Source organism: Penaeus monodon, chromosome 16, assembly GCF_015228065.2.
Source record: "Penaeus monodon isolate SGIC_2016 chromosome 16, NSTDA_Pmon_1, whole genome shotgun sequence".
Taxonomy (NCBI): domain Eukaryota; kingdom Metazoa; phylum Arthropoda; class Malacostraca; order Decapoda; family Penaeidae; genus Penaeus; species Penaeus monodon.
In genome coordinates this window covers 7,887,196-7,907,131 of record NC_051401.1, presented here as the reverse complement: position 1 = coordinate 7,907,131, position 19,936 = coordinate 7,887,196, and the positions used below count along the sequence as shown (strand labels likewise).

General features: G+C 39.0%; 1 protein-coding gene across 4 annotated transcripts; it reads left to right on the top strand.

Moving 5' to 3' along the window:
- The first annotated feature begins 2,228 nt into the window (after nt 1-2,228).
- On the top strand, nt 2,229-18,443 carry LOC119582488 (neural-cadherin-like). 4 transcript variants are annotated; one of them, XM_037930772.1, is made up of 13 exons: nt 2,229-2,403; nt 4,542-4,657; nt 6,396-6,560; nt 7,456-7,593; nt 7,741-7,887; nt 8,004-8,277; nt 8,382-10,654; nt 10,785-11,697; nt 11,805-11,994; nt 13,152-13,393; nt 14,102-14,311; nt 14,606-14,761; nt 15,020-18,443. In XM_037930772.1, exons 1-13 carry the CDS (start codon nt 2,244-2,246, stop codon nt 15,130-15,132), a joined length of 5,097 nt encoding a protein of 1,698 aa, XP_037786700.1. In that variant the 5' UTR covers nt 2,229-2,243; the 3' UTR covers nt 15,133-18,443. The 4 variants fall into 4 exon arrangements, with proteins under 4 accessions (XP_037786700.1, XP_037786702.1, XP_037786701.1 ...); XM_037930774.1 differs by lacking the exon at nt 13,152-13,393 and adding an exon at nt 12,526-12,761; XM_037930773.1 differs by lacking the exon at nt 6,396-6,560 and adding an exon at nt 5,725-5,889.
- Nucleotides 18,444-19,936: the final 1,493 nt, after the last annotated feature.

Here is a 19,936-nt window from a genome sequence, read left to right as displayed (position 1 = left end):
CTCTTTCTCTAAATCCGTGTCTTTCTGTGTTCATTTCTCTTCTCATTCGTGTGTGTGAGAGAGAGAGGGAGAGGGAAGAGACAGACAGACAAACGGACAGGAATGAGAGGGGGAAAGTGAGTGTGAGTGTGTGTGTCTGTGTCTGCGGGTGAGATAAGAGCGTGAAGGCGAGTGAGAGTGAGACTGTGAGCAAGAGCGTTTGCGTCCTCCAGCCCTCCTCCACCTTCTCCTCGCATCCTGCTCGTATCCTCCTTGTCTGCGCTTCCTTTCTCTCCCGGTCAGCGCACCATGGATCAGCCGTTGGAGTTTCGAGTATTTGATGCGGCCCTTAATTGCGTTCGCGATGATGGCATTTCCTGCGCGAGTCCTCCTTCCCCCACCCCCCTTCCCCTCCTCTCCTACTTTCATCCTCTCCTGCTCCTTTCTTCCTCCTCTCCTCCTCCTCTCCCCCTCCTTTCATCCTCCTCCCTGCCTTTCCCGGGACCAGGTGCTGTGATCTTCGCGCTGCCTCCCGGGGGCTTTCGCGTCCCACTTTGGCACCAGAGCTTGGAAGAGCCTTAGAGCAAACAATGGTACGTTGTCACTAAATATCATTTGCTCTCGTAACTTCGCTGTTCAGGATTTAAATGCGCCGTTTGTCTTAGTAACATGTATAGAACTTTATCAGTATTGTTAATATTTTTATTATCATCATCATCATCATCATCATTATTATTCTCAGCGAAATCTAAAGCCACGATATTTCCTTCCTTATTCCACACCAAAATCGTATCTAGCTTTACATGCACGGTCCGGCTGCCCCAGACTGACCCCGTGTCGAGAAGCATCAAAATCCCATGTGTCTCGTGACTCCCGCTTTCACTTCCACGTCAGAGGGACACACGTCCAGCGCATCGATAAGGGCGGCGGATGGAAGGCGAGAGTTGGTGACTATGACCCCTAAGAACGAGGCTTGATGGGCGGGGTATGGGCGGGCGCCTCTGTTATAGGACGCCTTAAAGCGAGCGTGGACGAGGCTCGTGTTGGGAATATGGGGCGACATTATTATTTTTTCGGTCTTGAGACGGCCACTCGCGCCACGCCGAGGGAGGGCATAGAGGCACTAAGACTTTTGCAGGAACTCTAACATTCATGGCTCTGGCTTTATGGTAATGAGTGCCAGCGCTTGGGGTATTTGGTGTTGCGTCTTGCGTTCCGGAAGCACTCCCTCGGGCCACGCTATGAGAGGGTCGTCTTGCTGTGATGCTGTTGTTCCAGAAGGACCCTGACGAGGTTCCTCCCTGAGTGCGTAATTCCTTTTGTTCACGCCCGGCGCTCCGCTGACACCTTGCATTTTCCTTCCTCCTCAAAGTAGTTGTAAGGAAAATTCTTGTTCCTCTCCTCTCCCGCCTTGTCTCATTTTTCTTTCCTCTCTCCCTCCCTCACTTGAGGGAAGTTCTTTCCCCACCCCCGCACCCGTTTTTCATTCTCTCTCTCTCCCACCATCCCCATCCCCATCCCCATCCCCATCCCCATCCCTATTCTCTCTCTCCTCATCTCCCGCTCCCCCCCCCCCTCCGCCCTCACTCCCAAGCTTCGTTAGCCGCGGGGATCATTCTTCAGTCGACGACGAGAAAGAGAAAATATGAATTGTATTGAAGTTCTCGTCCGCTTAAATGCACTGTCATTAGTTTAGTTATCCAACTCCGTTTAATCGTTACTCCCTTTCGTGCGACCATCGAGGCACATTTTTTTTCCAGCCCCGCTCTACCCAACGTTCTTCGGTTCTCAAGCTGCGTGTGAACTACGTCAAGTTACCCAATGAAGTAGCAATTTTGTCAGTTATATGAAAAGTTGAAAAGTTCGCTTTGGAAATTCATGCGAGGCTGCTATTTGTTGGATATGGGGGGGGGGGGGGTAGCAGTCAGGAGAAATCTCAGGCTATTTTCACGAGGGTATTGAGGGAAGGCTGCTCCACCCCCCCCCCCCTTTCTCTTTCTTGCTGAGCCTGATTTGAGTGTGCAGCGTTTATCGCTGGGAACATGATAAGCTTATACAAGAACACGAAGGCTTGCTTAAAGGGGTAACGTTTGGGTTGATTGAGTTAGGATCTTTTTCGTTTTCTTTTTTTTTTTTCTTTTTTTTTCAGTTTGTGTTTTCCTCCTCCCGCCTTCTCCACTTCTGTAAATTTCTCTTTTGTTAGACTGGAACTGTATGTTGTTATAATTGATATACATATTAAGGAGTTTTTTTTTATAACAAGGATGTTTCTTTTTTCAGTGACGAAGTTTATCCGTATTGGAATTGCCGACAAGAACGACAACCCACCTTTCTTCGACAAGACGCTGTACGAGGCCGAGGTCGACGAAAACGAGGACATTCAGCACACCGTCCTCACCGTCACTGCCAAGGATCTCGACGAATGTAAGTCGCTTCGTCCTTTTTTCTTGGTCTCTCGCTTATCACACTCAAACTTACGCGGACACACACATTCACACTTACACAAACACACACACATACACTCACATACTCTTACACACACACACTCTTACACACACATGCACACACACTCTTACACACACATGCACACACACTCTTACACACACACACACACACACACACACACACACACACACACACACACACACACACACACACACACACACACACACACACACACACACACACACACACACACACACACACACTCACTCACACACTCACACAAACATACATACACACACACAAACATACATTCACACACACACACACACACACACACACACACACACACACACACACACACACACACACACACACACACACACACACACACACACACACACACACACACACACACACACACACACACACACACACACACACACACACAAACATACATACACACACATGCCAAAAATAAAAAGTTGTGCACATTGAGTTGATGTTCTCTAAAGCTACCTACGTAATGAAGTGTGCATTAAGCGATTATTGCGAGTAGCATTGTAATTATGTTTCGGGCCATTGCAATAGGACTGCTTTACCTTCTTCACTGTTATTTGTAGTTTCCAAATGAATTATTTAGTACAGAAATCCAATGCATAGTATGAAACCTCGTGTGTGTCAGGGGATTGCGTTTTCATTCTGGGAAACAGGATGTGGTTATTGCCTGTGCAGGGGAAGGGAGTCTTGTGAAAGTGGGAATTAGCTTTTCAGAGGCACTGTGAACACACATGAATTAATAATAGATATTAGTTGATAGAAATAATTTTAATTGTAAAGCATTTGCAAGTAATCTATATGTATATGAGAGAGAGAGAGAGAGAGAATTTTGCAATCCTCTGTTGTTATATTTAGGCAAAGAAAGATATCCAGGGGAAAGTCATTACAGAAGCAAAGCAAAATTGACAGCATGTGTAAGAATGTATAAATTGTTTGGAAAGTTCTTTTCAAGATGTTGTGTTTGAAGATTACTCCAGGATGACTGAACTTGTATCTCTTGTATGTTTCTTAGGACTCTTTACTCTCACTGTACAGAAAAGAAAATTAAATTAAAAGAAAACAGCCTCATTGCCTTTCTTCTGTCACTTTCCATGATGGTAATTACTAACATTTGCAACTTTAATGGACAGCGTGACAGCCTTCCCAGCTTTTATGCCACAGTGTGTCCAAAAGCGCCACATGTTTACCCTAAGCTTAAAGAGTCAGTAAAAGTTAAACTTGTGTCTTTCCCTTTTACCCAATAATAATTTTCTCATTCTGAGGTGCCAAGAAGTAATTTCTGTTTATTTGTGAAAGCAAATTTGTACAACAAAATCTAGGATTTTGGGGGGTACATTGTCAGAAAGGAATAGGAAAATATTGAAATGCAGTGTTGATGTTAATATTGCAAACATGAGAAAATAATACATGAAAGTAAAAAGAGAGGTTTGAGAAGGCAGAGGGAGAATAAAGTTAATATCTAGCTTTGTGGTGGGTGTATTGCACCATGCAATTACCAGTCCATTTAGGTAATTATGAGTATGAGTGTAAGGATTAGTGATGGTATTTTGTTACATACTCTATTCTGTGGTGTGACTTTGAAAGGAAGGAAAAAAGTCATTTAACTTTTAATGGGGTCTTACTGTCCAGTGCACTGTTGCCATTCCAAATTTTATAAATGTAAAGTCTCTTATCTTGGAGTCACATTAGCTGACCAAATATAGTTGAAGTAGCTGAAAATGAGAGAGCCATTACTTGGGCTGTGAGTAAAGAGAGAACCACAGTGTAAACAGTGACTCACCACCTGCAGAGAGGGAATACCAGCTTTTGATGTTATTTGGTGGCTTGCTCGGGAACTGAAACAGGTGGAGGATAGAGGAACCTGTACCACACTAAAAACATTTAGGAACTTTTCCATAATTGTTTATCATTTAGATAATTTGTCTTCTGATTTGTGGGGAGGAAAGTTTAACCAGAGTTCTACCAAAATTCATAATTTCCCTGATACAACACTAATATAGATTAATGATGTGTTAACATAGCTCAAGATATATCATTTGCCATTTCTTCTCTTCCCACAGCCTCACGTATAAGATATGAAATCACCAACGGTAATATTGGAGGAGCTTTTGCTGTGAAGAACATGACTGGAGCCATATACGTGGCAGGACCTCTGGATTATGAAACAAGAAAGCGGGTGAGTTATCATTCTGAACATTTTCAAATAGATCATGAATTCATGATGTTCTGCTGTAATACATCAGTATATTTTAACATTTTACAATTTTTATTTTCATAGACTGATCCATATCTAGCTAATTCAGTCATGTTCTTGAAGTTTACTAAATAGATCAGAAAAATAAGGTGCTAGTTTCAGATGAGACATTCTTGCTCAGCATTTCTTTTTACTGTGACAAAGAGTATAATCCATGTGTGACATTTGGTTAAAAATAGAAGATACTTTTAACCAAGAATATTGGACTTACTATTGCTTATTGATATATGACAAGTTTGGGTAGGATAGGATTTCTTATAATCAGGTAAATGTGACCTGATGTAATTTCTAATTGAAATATTCTTTTAAGAAGCTCTTGGCTTTTTGTATTTAGTTTCTGTATTTCTAACTTTCTTAACAGTGTTTAAAATGAATATAACGTGTTAGCTACTAATATTTAGTTAAACTGATAACAAAGTTGCTATGCACAAGACATAGTTGGTATTGTAATATAATAATGGTTAATGAATTAATCTTGATAATTAACTAAGTGTTAGTTGTTTACAGTAATTATCAAAAGTAATTTTGATTCATACTCTGTGACCAGCAATTTATATGTTCTTACTCAATAACTTTATAGTTTGTTTATAAAGTATGATCTATGCATCTGATCATTAAAAGATTACAGTTGTGCAGATTTTCCAAAATTATGTGCCCCAGCAATGATATTCATTGATTTTTGGAGGTAAAGCTATAATTTTCTGTAATCAAGTGTATATTCCATGTAATTTCCTTTGGTAAAACTTTTCTCATGTATTTTTTCATGAAAATTGTGTTTCTCCCCAATCCAAAAATCTCTCTATCTGTCAAATTACACATATTGTCATTTTCCATTTTCTTCACTTCATGTCATCACTTTCTGGCTCTACTGATACTTTTAACCAAGTCTCATGTTAGTTTGATGCGTTCAGGTATACAGCAATTATACATATTTCATTGGTATAATCATTAGGCTACACATAATCTCACCAGCCCTTCTATTTGCCCAGTATGAGCTCAAACTGGTGGCTTCAGACAATCGTAATGAGAACCACACCACAGTTGTCATTCACGTCAAAGATGTGAATGACAATCCACCCATGTTTGACCGTCCACTGTATGAGACGCAGATCACCGAGGAAGATGACCGCAGCCTGCCTAAAAATATCCTCACGGTCTCTGTCGCTCTCAGATCTCTATTTAGCTTGTTATTTTGCACCATCCACTTATCTGTGACCTGACTGCATTAGTTTACTAGTTGTTTTATGTGATTACAGTCTTTCAACCAACATCATTATTTCTTTTTTAGTCCTTCCCACACCCAACAACAAATGCGATGCACATGACTACCGCAGATTATGAACCCAAGCTTTTAGTAACCAAATTATGTACCTTTGCTGTTTACTTACAGCTGCATGTCTCACCTCAGTGTACTGCTGATTTTAATTTTAATTTTCTTTTTCTTATTTTTCTTTCTTTATTTTCATTAATACCCATCAAAGTACTTCCAGATTATTTTACCCCTCTATTCCAGTGCCGTGCATGTGCAGCAGATGTGATAACCTTTTGATTTTACATTTATGTTTCTGTTGTTTCACTGCAGCAAGCATGCTCATGAAGTATCCATGTTTACTGTTTTTGTTTTTGTTTGTTCTCCGGATGCTTGTTTGGTCGTACACAGTACGAACTATCTCTAGTGGCCACCGATAGTGTCAACGAAGCTACCACCAAAGTAGTTATCCATATCGCCGACGTCAATGACCGCCCTCCTGAGTTCGACCGATCAAAGTATGAGGCCACAATTGAAGAGGAGAGGAGTGATGGTTTGCCAATTCGACTGCTCAAGGTAGACATTTTTGGAAGGACGGACAGGGAGAGGGATAACGAGGAGAGAAGATTATTTGATTTTAAAAATTATATTTATAAATGTATCATGTATTTGTGTTCTGTAGATTGAACTTTATTTGTTTCCTTGTGCAATTAATGTGAATGTCTTTATTGCTGCCTGTGACAAATAATTCCAATTGAAAATTTATAGTGACTTGTAAAGAAGTACCTCGTTATTCCATAACCTTTTCTTTTTATTGATTGATTTTTTTCTGATAATGGCATCAAGATGCTACAAAATCCCAAAAGGAGTCTTACCTCATTTAATTTATACAATGGAAAAATGCATTGAAGAGGATGTAAATGATAAATTGTGAATGCTAAAGGAATACTGTGGAATTGAACATGCCACCAATAAAGTTTTCTACCAAGTGAAAGAATTACTGATAATATTGTATTATTGCTTGACTTTCATCTTGAACAGCAGGTAATGGTTTATAAATATGTATAGAACTTTTTTCATGATTGGTTCTTTGTTGGAAATCCCATATTATCATCAAGCTTGAGAGAAAAAAAAAACACTGCACTTGCAACAGAATTTTTCTTTTCCACTGACACACATATTGCAGCCTGTGCCTTTTGTCTTATGAATAAGACAAACTTGTAATCTGCATAAATGCATGACCTCTTAGGGTTAAGTATTATTTGATAGTAGGGCATGTTATTGTAACCTTTTACCTTAAGTAATCCAGTTATTATATTTTTCTGTTGCCACATTTAAGTAAAAATTTGGTCATTTTTCATATTGGTTTATCAAAAAAAGTTTCTCCAAAAGACTATATTCACTGTTGACATATATAAATTTTTCTGTATCTCTATTAAGATTCTTACTAATAGATATCATCACTAAACAGGTAACTGCAGCTGATGGTGATCGCGACCGAGTGCAGGACATTGTGTATTTCCTTACCGGCCAGGGTATTTATGTAGACAACCCAGACCAGTCTCAGTTTGAAGTCAATCGCACCTCAGGAGAGATCTTTGTCAAGAAGGTTAGTGTTTTCAGTTTGTTAGCTTCATGTGTGAAAGAAAATATTTTGATTGCAGAATTGTAAGTTCTAGGATTTTAATAATTTGGTGAATATTGTAGTTTTAGTATATTGAACTGATATGATATTGATACTATTCTTCCCTTCCAGCCTCTTGATCGTGACCATCCTAAAGGCAGGCCTACTTGGAGGTTCACAGTGTTTGCCCAGGATGAAGGTGGCACAGGTCTGGTGGGTTATGCTGATGTCCAGGTCAACCTGAAGGACATCAATGACAATGCTCCCGTGTTCCCACAGGTTTGTAGATGTCTGAGAAATTTTGTCAGCTGCATTGATGGCTGTGTTATTCTTAACACATTATGTATTGTAGATCTGATTAGGTGGTAGATATTTATTTATTGCATTTTCTTCAGATGGTGTATTTCGGCAATGTGACAGAAAATGGCACACAAGGTATGGTTGTCATGACCATGACGGCAGAGGATTATGATGATCCCAATGAAGGTACTAATGCTAAGCTAACATACTCCATTGAGAAGAACGTCATTGATGAGAACACAGCAATGCCCATTTTCGAAATTGAGCCAGATACTGGAGTGATTAAGACAGCTGTGTGCTGCCTTGACAGAGAAAAGACCCCAGATTATTCCATTCAAGTGGTTGCAGTGGATGGAGGAGGTCTAAAAGGTATGATGATGTCTTTTGTATTTTTTTTCCTGTGGTTTAACTAATTGATCATATTACCAGTTTTGTTGTTTGTATATATATCTAAAATTTCCCTTTACTTACAGGAACTGGTACTGCAAGCATAAGAGTCAGAGACATAAACGATATGCCACCCAGGTTCACTAAAGAAGAATGGGTAACAGAAGTAGATGAAACAGAAGGAGCGCTTCTCCCTGATCAAGCCATCTTGACAGTAACAGTTCATGATGAGGATGAAACGAATAAGTTCCACTACAAAGTGATTGAGTCATCAGGATTTGGTGCCGATAAGTTCACTATGGTTAGAAACAATGATGGCACGGGTTCTCTCAAGATTGTACAGCCGCTTGACTATGAAGATCCCATGCAGCGCAGTGGGTTCAGATTCAAGATCCAAGTAAATGACAAGGGAGAAGACAACGATGCAGAAAAATATCATGTAGCATATTCATGGGTTAAAGTAGAATTGAGAGACATCAATGACAACAAACCACAATTTGAAAAACCAAACATTGAGGCACCAGTCTTTGAAAATGCAGAGATAGGAAAGAATCTAAAGACCTTTAAGGCTACAGATCCAGACCAAGGTGGGCAGAGCAAGGTTTCCTATGCTATAGATCGAGCATCAGATAGGAGGAGACAATTTGCCATAGATAGCTCTGGAACCGTCAAAATTCAGAGAATGCTAGACAGGGAAGAGAATCCACGCCATTCTGTTAAGATCCTGGCCATTGATGATGGTACTCCAGCAAAGACAGCTACTGCTACACTTACAGTTATAGTCCAAGACATTAACGACAATGCCCCTAGATTCCTCAAAGATTACCGTCCAGTCTTACCTGAGAATCAATCTCCAAGAAAAATAGTGGAAGTTCTGGCAACTGATGATGATGACAGATCTAAAGGTAATGGACCTCCCTTCCATTTCCGTATGGATTCCACAGCATCAGATGAAATTCGTGCATCCTTCAAGGTGGAGCATATTCCTAAAGGAGCTAATGGTGATGGCATGGCAGTAATATCTTCATTAAGAACATTTGATCGTGAGGTACAGAAAGAATACCATGTACCTATTGTCATCAAAGATGCTGGTACACCTCAAATGACTGGCACCTCAACATTGACCATCATAATTGGAGATGAAAATGATAACAAAATGCAGCCAGGTGCAAAAGACATTTTTGTCTATAACTACAAGGGACAGGCTCCTGAGACACGCATTGGTCGAGTCTATGTTTATGACCTTGATGATTGGGATTTGCCTGACAAGAAGTTCAAATGGGCAACAGAATCACATCCCAATTTCAAGCTAAATGAAGGTGATGGTATGATCACAATGAAGCAACATACCCAGGAAGGAACATACTTCCTCCAGTTCCATGTGTATGATCGAAAACACACGCAGACAGATGTTGAGGCCAATGTAACTGTAACAGTTAAGGAAATTCCGGAAGTAGCCGTTATCAATTCAGGGTCTATCCGTATTGCCAACATGACAGATGAGGACTTCATCAGGATATGGGATTACAGGAGTCAGCGTGTGGTGCGTAGTAAAGCAGACATGTTCCGAGAGAAAATAGCAAGACTTGTAGGAACAAACATTGAAAATGTTGATGTATTCAGTATACAGTTGAGACAAGAAAGACCACCAATCACAGACATCCGCTTCTCAGCCCATGGGTCACCTTACTACCATCCAATAAAATTGAATGGCCTTGTCCTACAACATAGAGCAGAGATTGAAAGTGAAATTGGTATTAATATCACTATGGTTGGTATTGATGAATGTCTCTATGAAAATGTTGCTTGTGAAGGATCTTGTACAAACCACCTAGTTATATCAAATTTACCATACATGGTGAATGCAAACAAAACATCACTAGTAGGTGTAAGAACAGAAGTGATACCTGAATGCACTTGTGGAGCTCGTAACTTCTCTGCAGAAGAATCCTGCCGTCCAAACCCTTGTTATAACGGTGGCCGATGTATCGAAGGGAAATCAGGAATTCGTTGCAGATGTCCAGAGGGGTACGATGGCCCCCGTTGCCAGATGCTGAGACGTACTTTCCGAGGCAATGGCTTTGCTTGGTTCCCAGCCCTAGCCATGTGCGATAACTCGCACATCAGCCTGGAATTCCTTACAAGACGAGCAGATGGTCTTCTCTTCTACAATGGACCCATCACACCTCCAGAAACAGATGAAACAATTGTGTCCGACTTCATCGCTCTTGAACTAGAAAATGGGCGACCAAGATTGTTGATAGATTTTGGTTCTGGTACCTTGCAACTCAAAGTCAACACCAAAAACCAGCTTAATGATGGAAGCTGGCATAAAATTGACATATTCTGGGACACAGAGGTAAGTTCACATTTACATTATTTTTGCTTACACAATAGTCGAGTTTCCCTTTGTATTCTTTCCTGAAATTCAGTTTTGCATATTTCTTGTCTACCTTTTCCAAACAAAACCAAATCTTCTTAAATTGCAGACTGTGAGAATGGACGTAGATCACTGTGTAGCAGCAGAAGTTCAAGAACCTGAAGATGGTAGTGACCCCATCTTTGACCCCTCAGGCTGTCAGTCCAAGGGCACCATACCTCCATTCAATGAATACCTGAATGTTAATGCCCCACTTCAGGTTGGTGGCTTGGCACATGAGCAGCCAGATCCCAGCTTGTACAAGTGGCAACATGTACCTCATGGCCGACCCTTCAGTGGGTGCATCAAGAACCTCATGGTCAATAGTGAATTGTATGATCTTGCCCGTCCAGGCCTGTACCGTCATACTCAGATGGGTTGCCCACAACTGGAGGAGGCTTGTAGAACTAATGCCATTGTGCCAACTTGTGGACCAAATGGTGTGTGCTCAGGATCACTGTCTCAACCAGTGTGCAAGTGCAAGCCAGGCTGGACAGGTCCAACTTGCGATGAGCCCACAAATTCCTCCTACTTTGAGACACAATCCTATGTAAAATATGCACTGTCATTCAAGCCTAACTCCTTCAGTACAGAAATCCAGCTCAGATTCCGTACTTGGCAGGAATATGGTGAACTGTTCAGAATTTCAGATCAGCACAATAGAGAATACGGCATCTTGGAGATCAAAGATGGAAGGTTGCGGTTCCGCTACAACCTAAACAGTTTACGGACAGAAGAACATGATTTATGGCTGTCTGCAGTGGCTGTTAATGATGGCATCTGGCATTCTGTAACAGTGGAGAGACACGGCTCTACTTCAACTCTGAGGATGGATGGTGGTGAAGGGCGACGCTACAATGAAACAATGGCATTCTCAGGCCATATGTTGATGGATGTTGACAAACAAGAGGGTGTATATGCAGGAGGAAAGGCAGAGTACACAGGCATCAGGACATTTGAAGTATATAATGATTACAAATTGGGTAAGTTAAACATTTTTGTTTTGTATAGGTTTGTGCTTTATTTTGGCTGAAAGGCATTTAGTAAAGTGTTTCTAGTTTCCTAAAACCATACATTTTCTGATTTCCAGGTTGCTTGGATGACATCAGACTTGAGGGCAAGCATCTTCCCCTTCCTCCAGGCCTCAATGGCACCCAGTGGGGTCAAGCCACAATGTTCCGTAACTTGGTCAAGAACTGCATTTCTCAAAACCAGTGTATCAATGTCACTTGTCTGGCACCATTCACATGCAAGGACTTGTGGATGAAACATGAGTGCGGGTAAGCCTTCTAAAAGTTTTTTGTAATAATGAAATTGCTCAGATATATCATATGCTTGACATTTATATCAGGTTATTAAAAAAAATCATATTTTCCTAATGAAAACTAAAAGTAAAATGCATAGTTGATTAAACTTTTTAGGGAATTTGAAAATTGTAATGTACCAGTTGTGGTATTATCCAGTTTGAATCCCAGTTAACTTAAGTAGCCCAGCAAATTAACATGTATTTTGAACCTAATTTTGCATAGACTTGTAATATAGCACATAAAGTAAAAGCAGGTACCCAGATTGGCATAGCATGTCAACTTCTTTGGGATTGTATGTTGAGGTGATGTAAAAGTAAACTAATAGTGCTTTCTCTCTATTTCTGCTGCCCTCATCTTCTTGGGAACTGGTAACATGGATTTATCAACACTACTTACAAATTTATACTTTTATCACTGTGTTGTCCATGAATTGGTTTCTTTACACCTGCATGCATCTTTTTCCTGCTTGTATCTTCAATGTCTTCAACTTTGCCTTGCCTTTAGCTGTGAGGATGGCACTGTACTCTCTAGTGACAAGCAAGAATGTGTTGACCAGAATGAGTGTTTGAATGACCCTTGTCAGAATGGAGGAACATGTCATAACCAAGAACCTTCATACATTTGTGACTGCCCTCGAGGATATTATGGCAAAAACTGTGAACTACTACAGGAGGGCAGGACAGTTCGCTTGAGTCTTGGCGCTTTAGCTGCCATACTAGTTTGTCTTCTTATTATTTTAGGTGAGAAATTATAGCACTTTCAAACAGGTGAAAGAGCATGTAATAGAATCCATAATATTGTACATCTGGAAATTACAAAAAAAGGGAGATATTAGAACAAGGTGAGATGGGAACAAGGATCATAGCAGCTGTTTGTAATTCAGTCCTGTCAGGTAAGTCATTCTGACTGTTGGTGTGTTGAGTCTGTCTGAGAGGATCAGTATGCTTCAAGTTATTCACATTCAAACTAAAGTATTCAGTAGGTGCATGATGCATGCTTTTAGGCCTCTACCTCATCCTTCAGGGCTTGGATACTTCCACTAACCTGGGTTATCAGAGATGACCCCTGATCCCATAATAAGGAGCAACAAGCAGCAGGTAAATAGTTTTGTTTGGTCATTCATTCCCCAGCTGCCCAGAGGGATCCATTCATCATCATGGCGACTGCCTCAACATCAACGAATGTGAGCTATGGCAACCTTGCAGTAACGGAGGAGTATGTCGGGATCTTGAACCTGATGAGGGCGGATATATGTGTGATTGTGTTGATGGTTTCCAAGGATTAGATTGCACACGACCCCTTACGGAGACTGTTCTTAAACCATCCACTGATTTTGTTGTTGCCATTGTCATCTGTATTCTGGTACTGCTAGGTAAGTTACCATTTGTATTGATATTAGAACAAAGGATACCAAAGGCAGGTATATTCACCATTTCTTTTTATTGATTCAGAAAATTCAGTTATCATGTGTGTTGGATTCAGTCAGCATTGGAATATATACTGTAAAATAATGATCATCTTGTATATTACAATATTGATGACAAAGAAATAATAGCAAATGATTAAGTAGGTCATATACTACACAGTACTTTCAGTTCATAACCTAAGTGACAGTAATTATATATATAATCTTAGTTAAAACCCTATATGTTGATACTGAATTTACACATTTTGAAAATAGCTCACAAAAAATTAAGATAAATACAATGACTGGCATATTTAGGGACTTAGAATAAAATAAGTCAGGCATTTCACGACACACCAAATACTCTCGTAAAATATTCAGTAACATTTTTTCAGTATATGACAACACATGATTCATAATTTCATGTAGACTATTGATTAAGGTTTAAACCTTTTTCAAAGCATATTTTTACAGTAGCTACAGTTGTGGTTTGTGTATATGTTGAGAGCTGTTATATAATTTTAATTTATGTATGTCTTCAGTATTTGGAAATATGTTAACTTGTCTATCTAAAGAAATTTATACAAATGTTATTACTCTTTAAAAAATCATGTCCTTTTTATGGGGACAAAATAAAAGACATTTCTTTTAATGTGCTTGAAACTTTCTCCCTAGTTTTGGTGCTAGTGTTTGTGGTTTACAACCGGCAAAAGGAGCGTCACTTCCCTAAGGCTGATCCTTATGATGACGTGCGTGAGAACATCATCAATTATGACGATGAAGGAGGCGGAGAGGATGACATGACAGCCTTCGACATCACCCCACTGCAGATCCCAGTAGGGCCAGCCATTGGCAATGGTGGACCTCTTCTGGGAAAAATGCCATGTAAGTACAGTGTCAAGGTGATGTGGAAGGAGGAGGATGAAAGAATGGAAGGACAAGCATGGTTGTTGGTAAAAACTGCAATGCACACACATACTGGATATGTGTGTGTTCAGCGTAATTCTGTATTTGTTTCATGAAATATCGTTTTGTATATTATTTGCTATTCTGAAAAAGGAATAATTTTCTATGGAAATTTCTTTTTTAGTATTTTGTTATTCATACAATAATTGTTACTGAAATACTTTACTTACAGAGACATGTGTATAAACTTTAAATACATTATATTTTTAACAGATGGTCCTGGTGGACAGCCTGATGTTGGGGTGTTCATTAGTGAACACAAGAATAAGGCTGACAATGATCCCAATGCACCACCATTTGATGATCTACGTAATTATGCTTATGAAGGAGGTGGTTCAACTGCAGGTTCTCTCTCATCTCTGGCCTCAGGTTAGTAATGATTATATTTGTATGTATTATATGTGAAGTATTCATTGACTGTAGTATTAAGTTGAGTATTATATATACTTGCTCTAGATTCATTAGGTCAACTCTTTTCAAACAAAATTAAAACAGTATTTATAAATTGCATTGGAATAAGTCTTTCATACTTGATATTTCAAGGGCCTTATCAATGTTTAGGGAAATTAAGACCCTTAGACTTTGTATGCAGTTCAGCATTGACATGACTCTTATCTCTGTTAACAGGCACTGATGACAACGAACAAGATTTTGACTACCTGAACAACTGGGGTCCACGCTTTAGTAAGCTGGCTGACATGTATGGTCACGGAGAGTCTGAAGAAGAGGAGGACCATTAAGTGGTGAAGTTGTAGCCTCACTATGTTACTCATCTCATTGCTGAAGCATCTTCCTCAACACCATCGTGAAGCACTGTTAAAGTTCTTAACCTGGGAAAACTCAGGGCATCGGCTGGGGGGGAGGGGTCCGTCCCTCTTTTGCAAGAACGATTGGCCCATGTGGAGAGATAACTTGTTTTAATATTGCCCTTTGTCATATACATGTTGCCTTAAATAGATCATTAAATCAGCAATATCTACATGATTAAGAAGACATGAATCACATCAGTATGTCAGTGAATGAAAGCTTTACTGGTGCTATATTTAAAATTAAATCAGATGCTCGTTTAGGTCTGACTTGCCAAAAAAAATAATAATAATGAATAAATAAATAAATAAATAATATTAAACAATATTTAATGACTAGTTTCCTGTTTAGCATAACTTTGAGAGTAAGTTGAGGGATGTGGTATAGTTCATTTATAGAGGATAAATACAGTATTAGATACTCATGGAGTCCCTTGTATGTAATATATAGCTTATTCCCTGCTGTCCTTATATGTGGTAGTAGGAAGTGTATCCTCCACTTGGCCTGACTGAGGGCGGCTGCAGACCAAACGTAGCCGTCCCGGAGGCTTAAAGCAGGTCCACCCCAGAAAGAGACTGGTCCTCCCTCCTTAGGTCATGTAATGCACATGACACCCCCCCACAGTGCCAAGACTTTACAATGAGGTGATGGAAGATGCCAGTGTTCAGTGTAGAGTTAAAGCTCCCTCTACAATCATTTGTAGTGATAAAAAGTCCTATCTTGTAAAGAATGTAAGGACAGCCACCCAAGGCCGAGGCAGTGCATCATTGTCATTTGTGATTGGTGGGAGAAGAACTAACATTCCATAAAAGACAGTTGTGTGATAGTATGGGATGAAAGGTGAAGAGTCTTGGATTGAGTATTTACATGTTTTTGTTATGACCCATGTTACGTGCCAAGTACCCCAGGCAAATCTGTTTTGATTTGTGCATTATTGACTTTAAAAAAGTGCATTTTTGTGCTATACCTATTGATTTTATTTGTTTGTCCTCATTCACTACAACTGTGAAGCATATCAAGACTACAAGGGTTTAATGTATTGCACCACAGACTCTGAGGACAGCATTTATTGGTTCTCATGTGATGAGTTATATACTCTTATATGTGTGTAGGGGAGTGTGGGCCATTCATAGCCTCCCCCTGTATACTACTCTCACCCTTAGTTTATACCAGGTCAGTACTGCAACTCCGTGCATTCTGCAGGCTCCACCAAGGCCTGTACACTCACAAATGAATCTCAGGCAGTACTGAAATATCCTGTGTGAGGAATGTGTTTGAATGTATGTAAAGTTTTTGTACATGTGTAGATATTTAAGGAGGAGATAGATGTCTCAAAGAATGAAATAGTTCTTTTTCAATATTTGCTCATCTGTATGAAAGCTAGACAGCAAGATCAGGTAGACATGTGACGACAGCTTCATTACTGTAGGCATTCACTGATTAGTAAGTTTGTTACTGAACTGTAGTCTTCTCTTGGTGTCTTGCTGTGCAAGTTTTTGAAAGAAGTGACAATTGATTTTTTTCTCAAGTGCTGATGTTTGTAGACTGGGTCAGTCTCTGGTGAAGAGGCCAGGGCTTTTCCTCCTGCATAACAAAATATCCTTTTTATAAAATCTGATTTTCATCATAACATTTTGTGCTGCAAAGGAAGCAATAAAAGCTTGCTTGTTTCATATTTCATTTTCAGCTGCTTTGATCTGATTTCAATAATATAGAAATAAAAGCTCCTGAGGTGATGTTTCATCACTTCTAATCAAATATTTCCTATGTCGTGCAGGCATTCTCTTGGTTAGACCTGTGCCTTTTCACCCAAGGTGACCCTCCCCCACAAAATCCCTCAAGTCAGTTACCCTCCCATTCCTGCCCCCAACACCCTCCAACCCATTCCAGCCCTGGCGCAATATGGGCTGTTTCAGCTCACCGCCCACCTTCCCACCCATAGGTCTCGCCTGTGGTGATGCCCCCTCCCCTCAGAGAAGGAACTGTTTTTGGTTCCACAAGTTTATTCCTCAATATGTGTTGACAGATTGTCTTTGGATCCACAAAATCATAGACTGAGTAAAGCATTATAATATTAGATAAAGAATATATCAAGAGTGAGAACTCTTCATCACCACACAACATAACCTCAACAGCACTGCCATATTTGGTGGGAGCAGGCTGGGTTGTTTAGTCATTGGCTTCTTATAATATGATTAATTATTATCATTATTTTATTATTATTATCATCATCATCGTAGTGTTAGAGCTATTGTGCACAAGTTGGTCATAAAGAGAACGGAGCTGGTCTCGGGCATATTTCAGTGGCTCCTCTCTAGGTTCTTGGACCAATTGTATAAATTATTATCATGTATCTTGAATAGGAGAAGTTGACACTTGAGTTTTCTTGTGCAGAGTCATCCCTCATCCCTCACATATGCACCAACTTGACCCAGCTCCAGACTCCCCACACTTATTGTTTCCTTCCTCTGATTACGACTAGGTCAAGACGACCCATTTTGCAAATTGGACTCTGCACAAGACAACAGGCTTCCCCCTGAAGTTAACCGAGCCCAGCCAACTTGTTTTTATAGCATTCCATATACCAGAAGATGTATGTATGAATGCATTATTCATTTTCACATTTTGTATCAAACAAAGAATTAACATCTTGCTAGAATTCTAGGAATGTATAAACTGGGTTTCTCTGATCTGCTGCAAATGATTGATTGTGGCATGACTCCAAGTTTTCCCAGAGATCTTTGTCAGTGAGGCTTCATTTATAGAACATCATTGACAACATATCAAATGCACATGATCAATGATTCCCCCATCATTCACTCCATTGGCTGAATCATTTGTTCCTGTCTTTGTCTTTTTTATATTGCTCTTCATGCCCTGTACCAAGAGTTCTGGTTTATCCCAGGGCCAGAGTGTCATGTCAAATATTAGTAAATGTCATTTTTCAACTATATACTCATCAAATGTCACAAACCTGAGATTTTCTCATTATGTTTTATCTTAGTCTGTTGACTTTTTAAACTTTGGCCCAGGGAACCATGAAAGGTCATTGAGTAGAATAATATTTCCTAAAAAAAAGAGAAAGTTTTGTACCCTTCTTCATGCTGAGTTGAAGTTATCCAGCAGAGATGTCCCAGAAAGGGCAAGAAGCCATAGCAACTAAGCTTTTGTTTGATGTTTTTAAGCTGTGATTTTACTGTGTCTGCATTGTCATCTGAAATAGATTAAAGCCTTTGTGTAAATATCTGTATATCTCTATATCCTAATCCTTCATAAGGCATACACCAAAGAACATTATGTTAAATTACCGTGATTTTTACAACTTTAAAGATAACACTTATCATTATGGAAAGCTAAAAAAAAACACAATGTATGCACTGATGTATACATCATAAGTGAAAAATATGAAAAGTAATATGACTAGCTATAATACTAGAAGCTAATGGTGTATCAGTAATGGACCTATCACACATGAACGAATAATAATTAGTTATAGAAAGTATATACAAGAAGTCAATTCAGTTTTTTAAGTATATGTGCTGTTGGATCTAGTTAAATATCTTATTTATGTTTCTGAAATGTTCCAAAAATTATTTTTTTATTTAGGTTATATAGTTTTGTCAAAAGCTTTGTCAGTTCTCTCGTGTATGTGCTATCAGAAGTCTCAAACTATATCTGAATAACTATTGACTTGTAAAGCTTCATAATCAGCAAGAGTCATGACATACATACTCTATAGTTATCTGTTAAATGCCTATGTGGACATAATGTATAGAAACAATGTAACCCTCCCCCCTCACACAGTAACGAAAAAATAATGCATTGAAATTCTGTAAAAATAATACTGGGAGTATACAGTATAAAACAGATCAAATTTCAAATATGTAATTCTATTTAAAACAATTATTGTGAGTATCAGCTCTGTATATCCGAATTACTGCAATATATATATATATATATATATATATATATATATATATATATATATATATATATATATATTATATATATATATATATATATATATATTTATCACTTAACACTGTAACATGCTGGCTCATATGACGGTCACTTCATAGACAGTTTGAACTTATACCCAACACAAAGTAGACATTCCTGGCAATTCATAGGGATATGCTTATTTTTTCTGTTTCACTTACCCTAATTTGTATGTTTTCTTTGAATGAATGGGAATACAGTCTCCTAGTATTATTTAGCAAGTGTACGTACATGCTAATCACATGCCATATAATGAAAAATATTGGGAAGGGAAGATGATAACTTGTACATTGCTTATTCGTTTTAGCATAGATGTAAATGTAATAAAAAAAAATCACAAAGACCTACAGTATCATACAGTAATAAGCATGTGACAACCAATACCCGTTTATTTAACATGAGCATGTTCACTGAAGATGGGTGATCAAAGGAACAAAAAAAAAAGTATGCTCAATTTGTTTACCAATAATATTGATTGTATTTTAGCGCACTAAGATTGTCTTTTAAATCAGCTGTCTAAAAAAAATATATCATAAGTATGAAAATAAAAGATAAATGTTAAATTGTATTAGCTTTTCTCTTACCTATATACGTACTCAGTGAGACGCAATTTTAATATCTCAGGAATAAACATTTGTTATTGCACAGCACCGACATACTAAAAGATGTGCTTCCGGCTAGGGATTATCACTAGGTAGTATTAATACTGCACCTCCACTTCAACCCAGAAGTGCAAAT

What these genes read in the sequence shown, in the direction of transcription:
- LOC119582488 (XM_037930772.1), top strand. Translation starts at nt 2,244, where the DNA reads ATGTTTCTTTTTTCAGTGACGAAGTTTATCCGTATTGGAATTGCCGAC. An exon ending in TGCCAAGGATCTCGACGAAT is followed by an intron (nt 2,404 to 4,541) that starts GTAAGTCGCTTC and finishes CTCTTCCCACAG; the next exon opens with CCTCACGTATAAGATATGAA. An exon ending in ATGCTCCCGTGTTCCCACAG is followed by an intron (nt 7,888 to 8,003) that starts GTTTGTAGATGT and finishes CATTTTCTTCAG; the next exon opens with ATGGTGTATTTCGGCAATGT.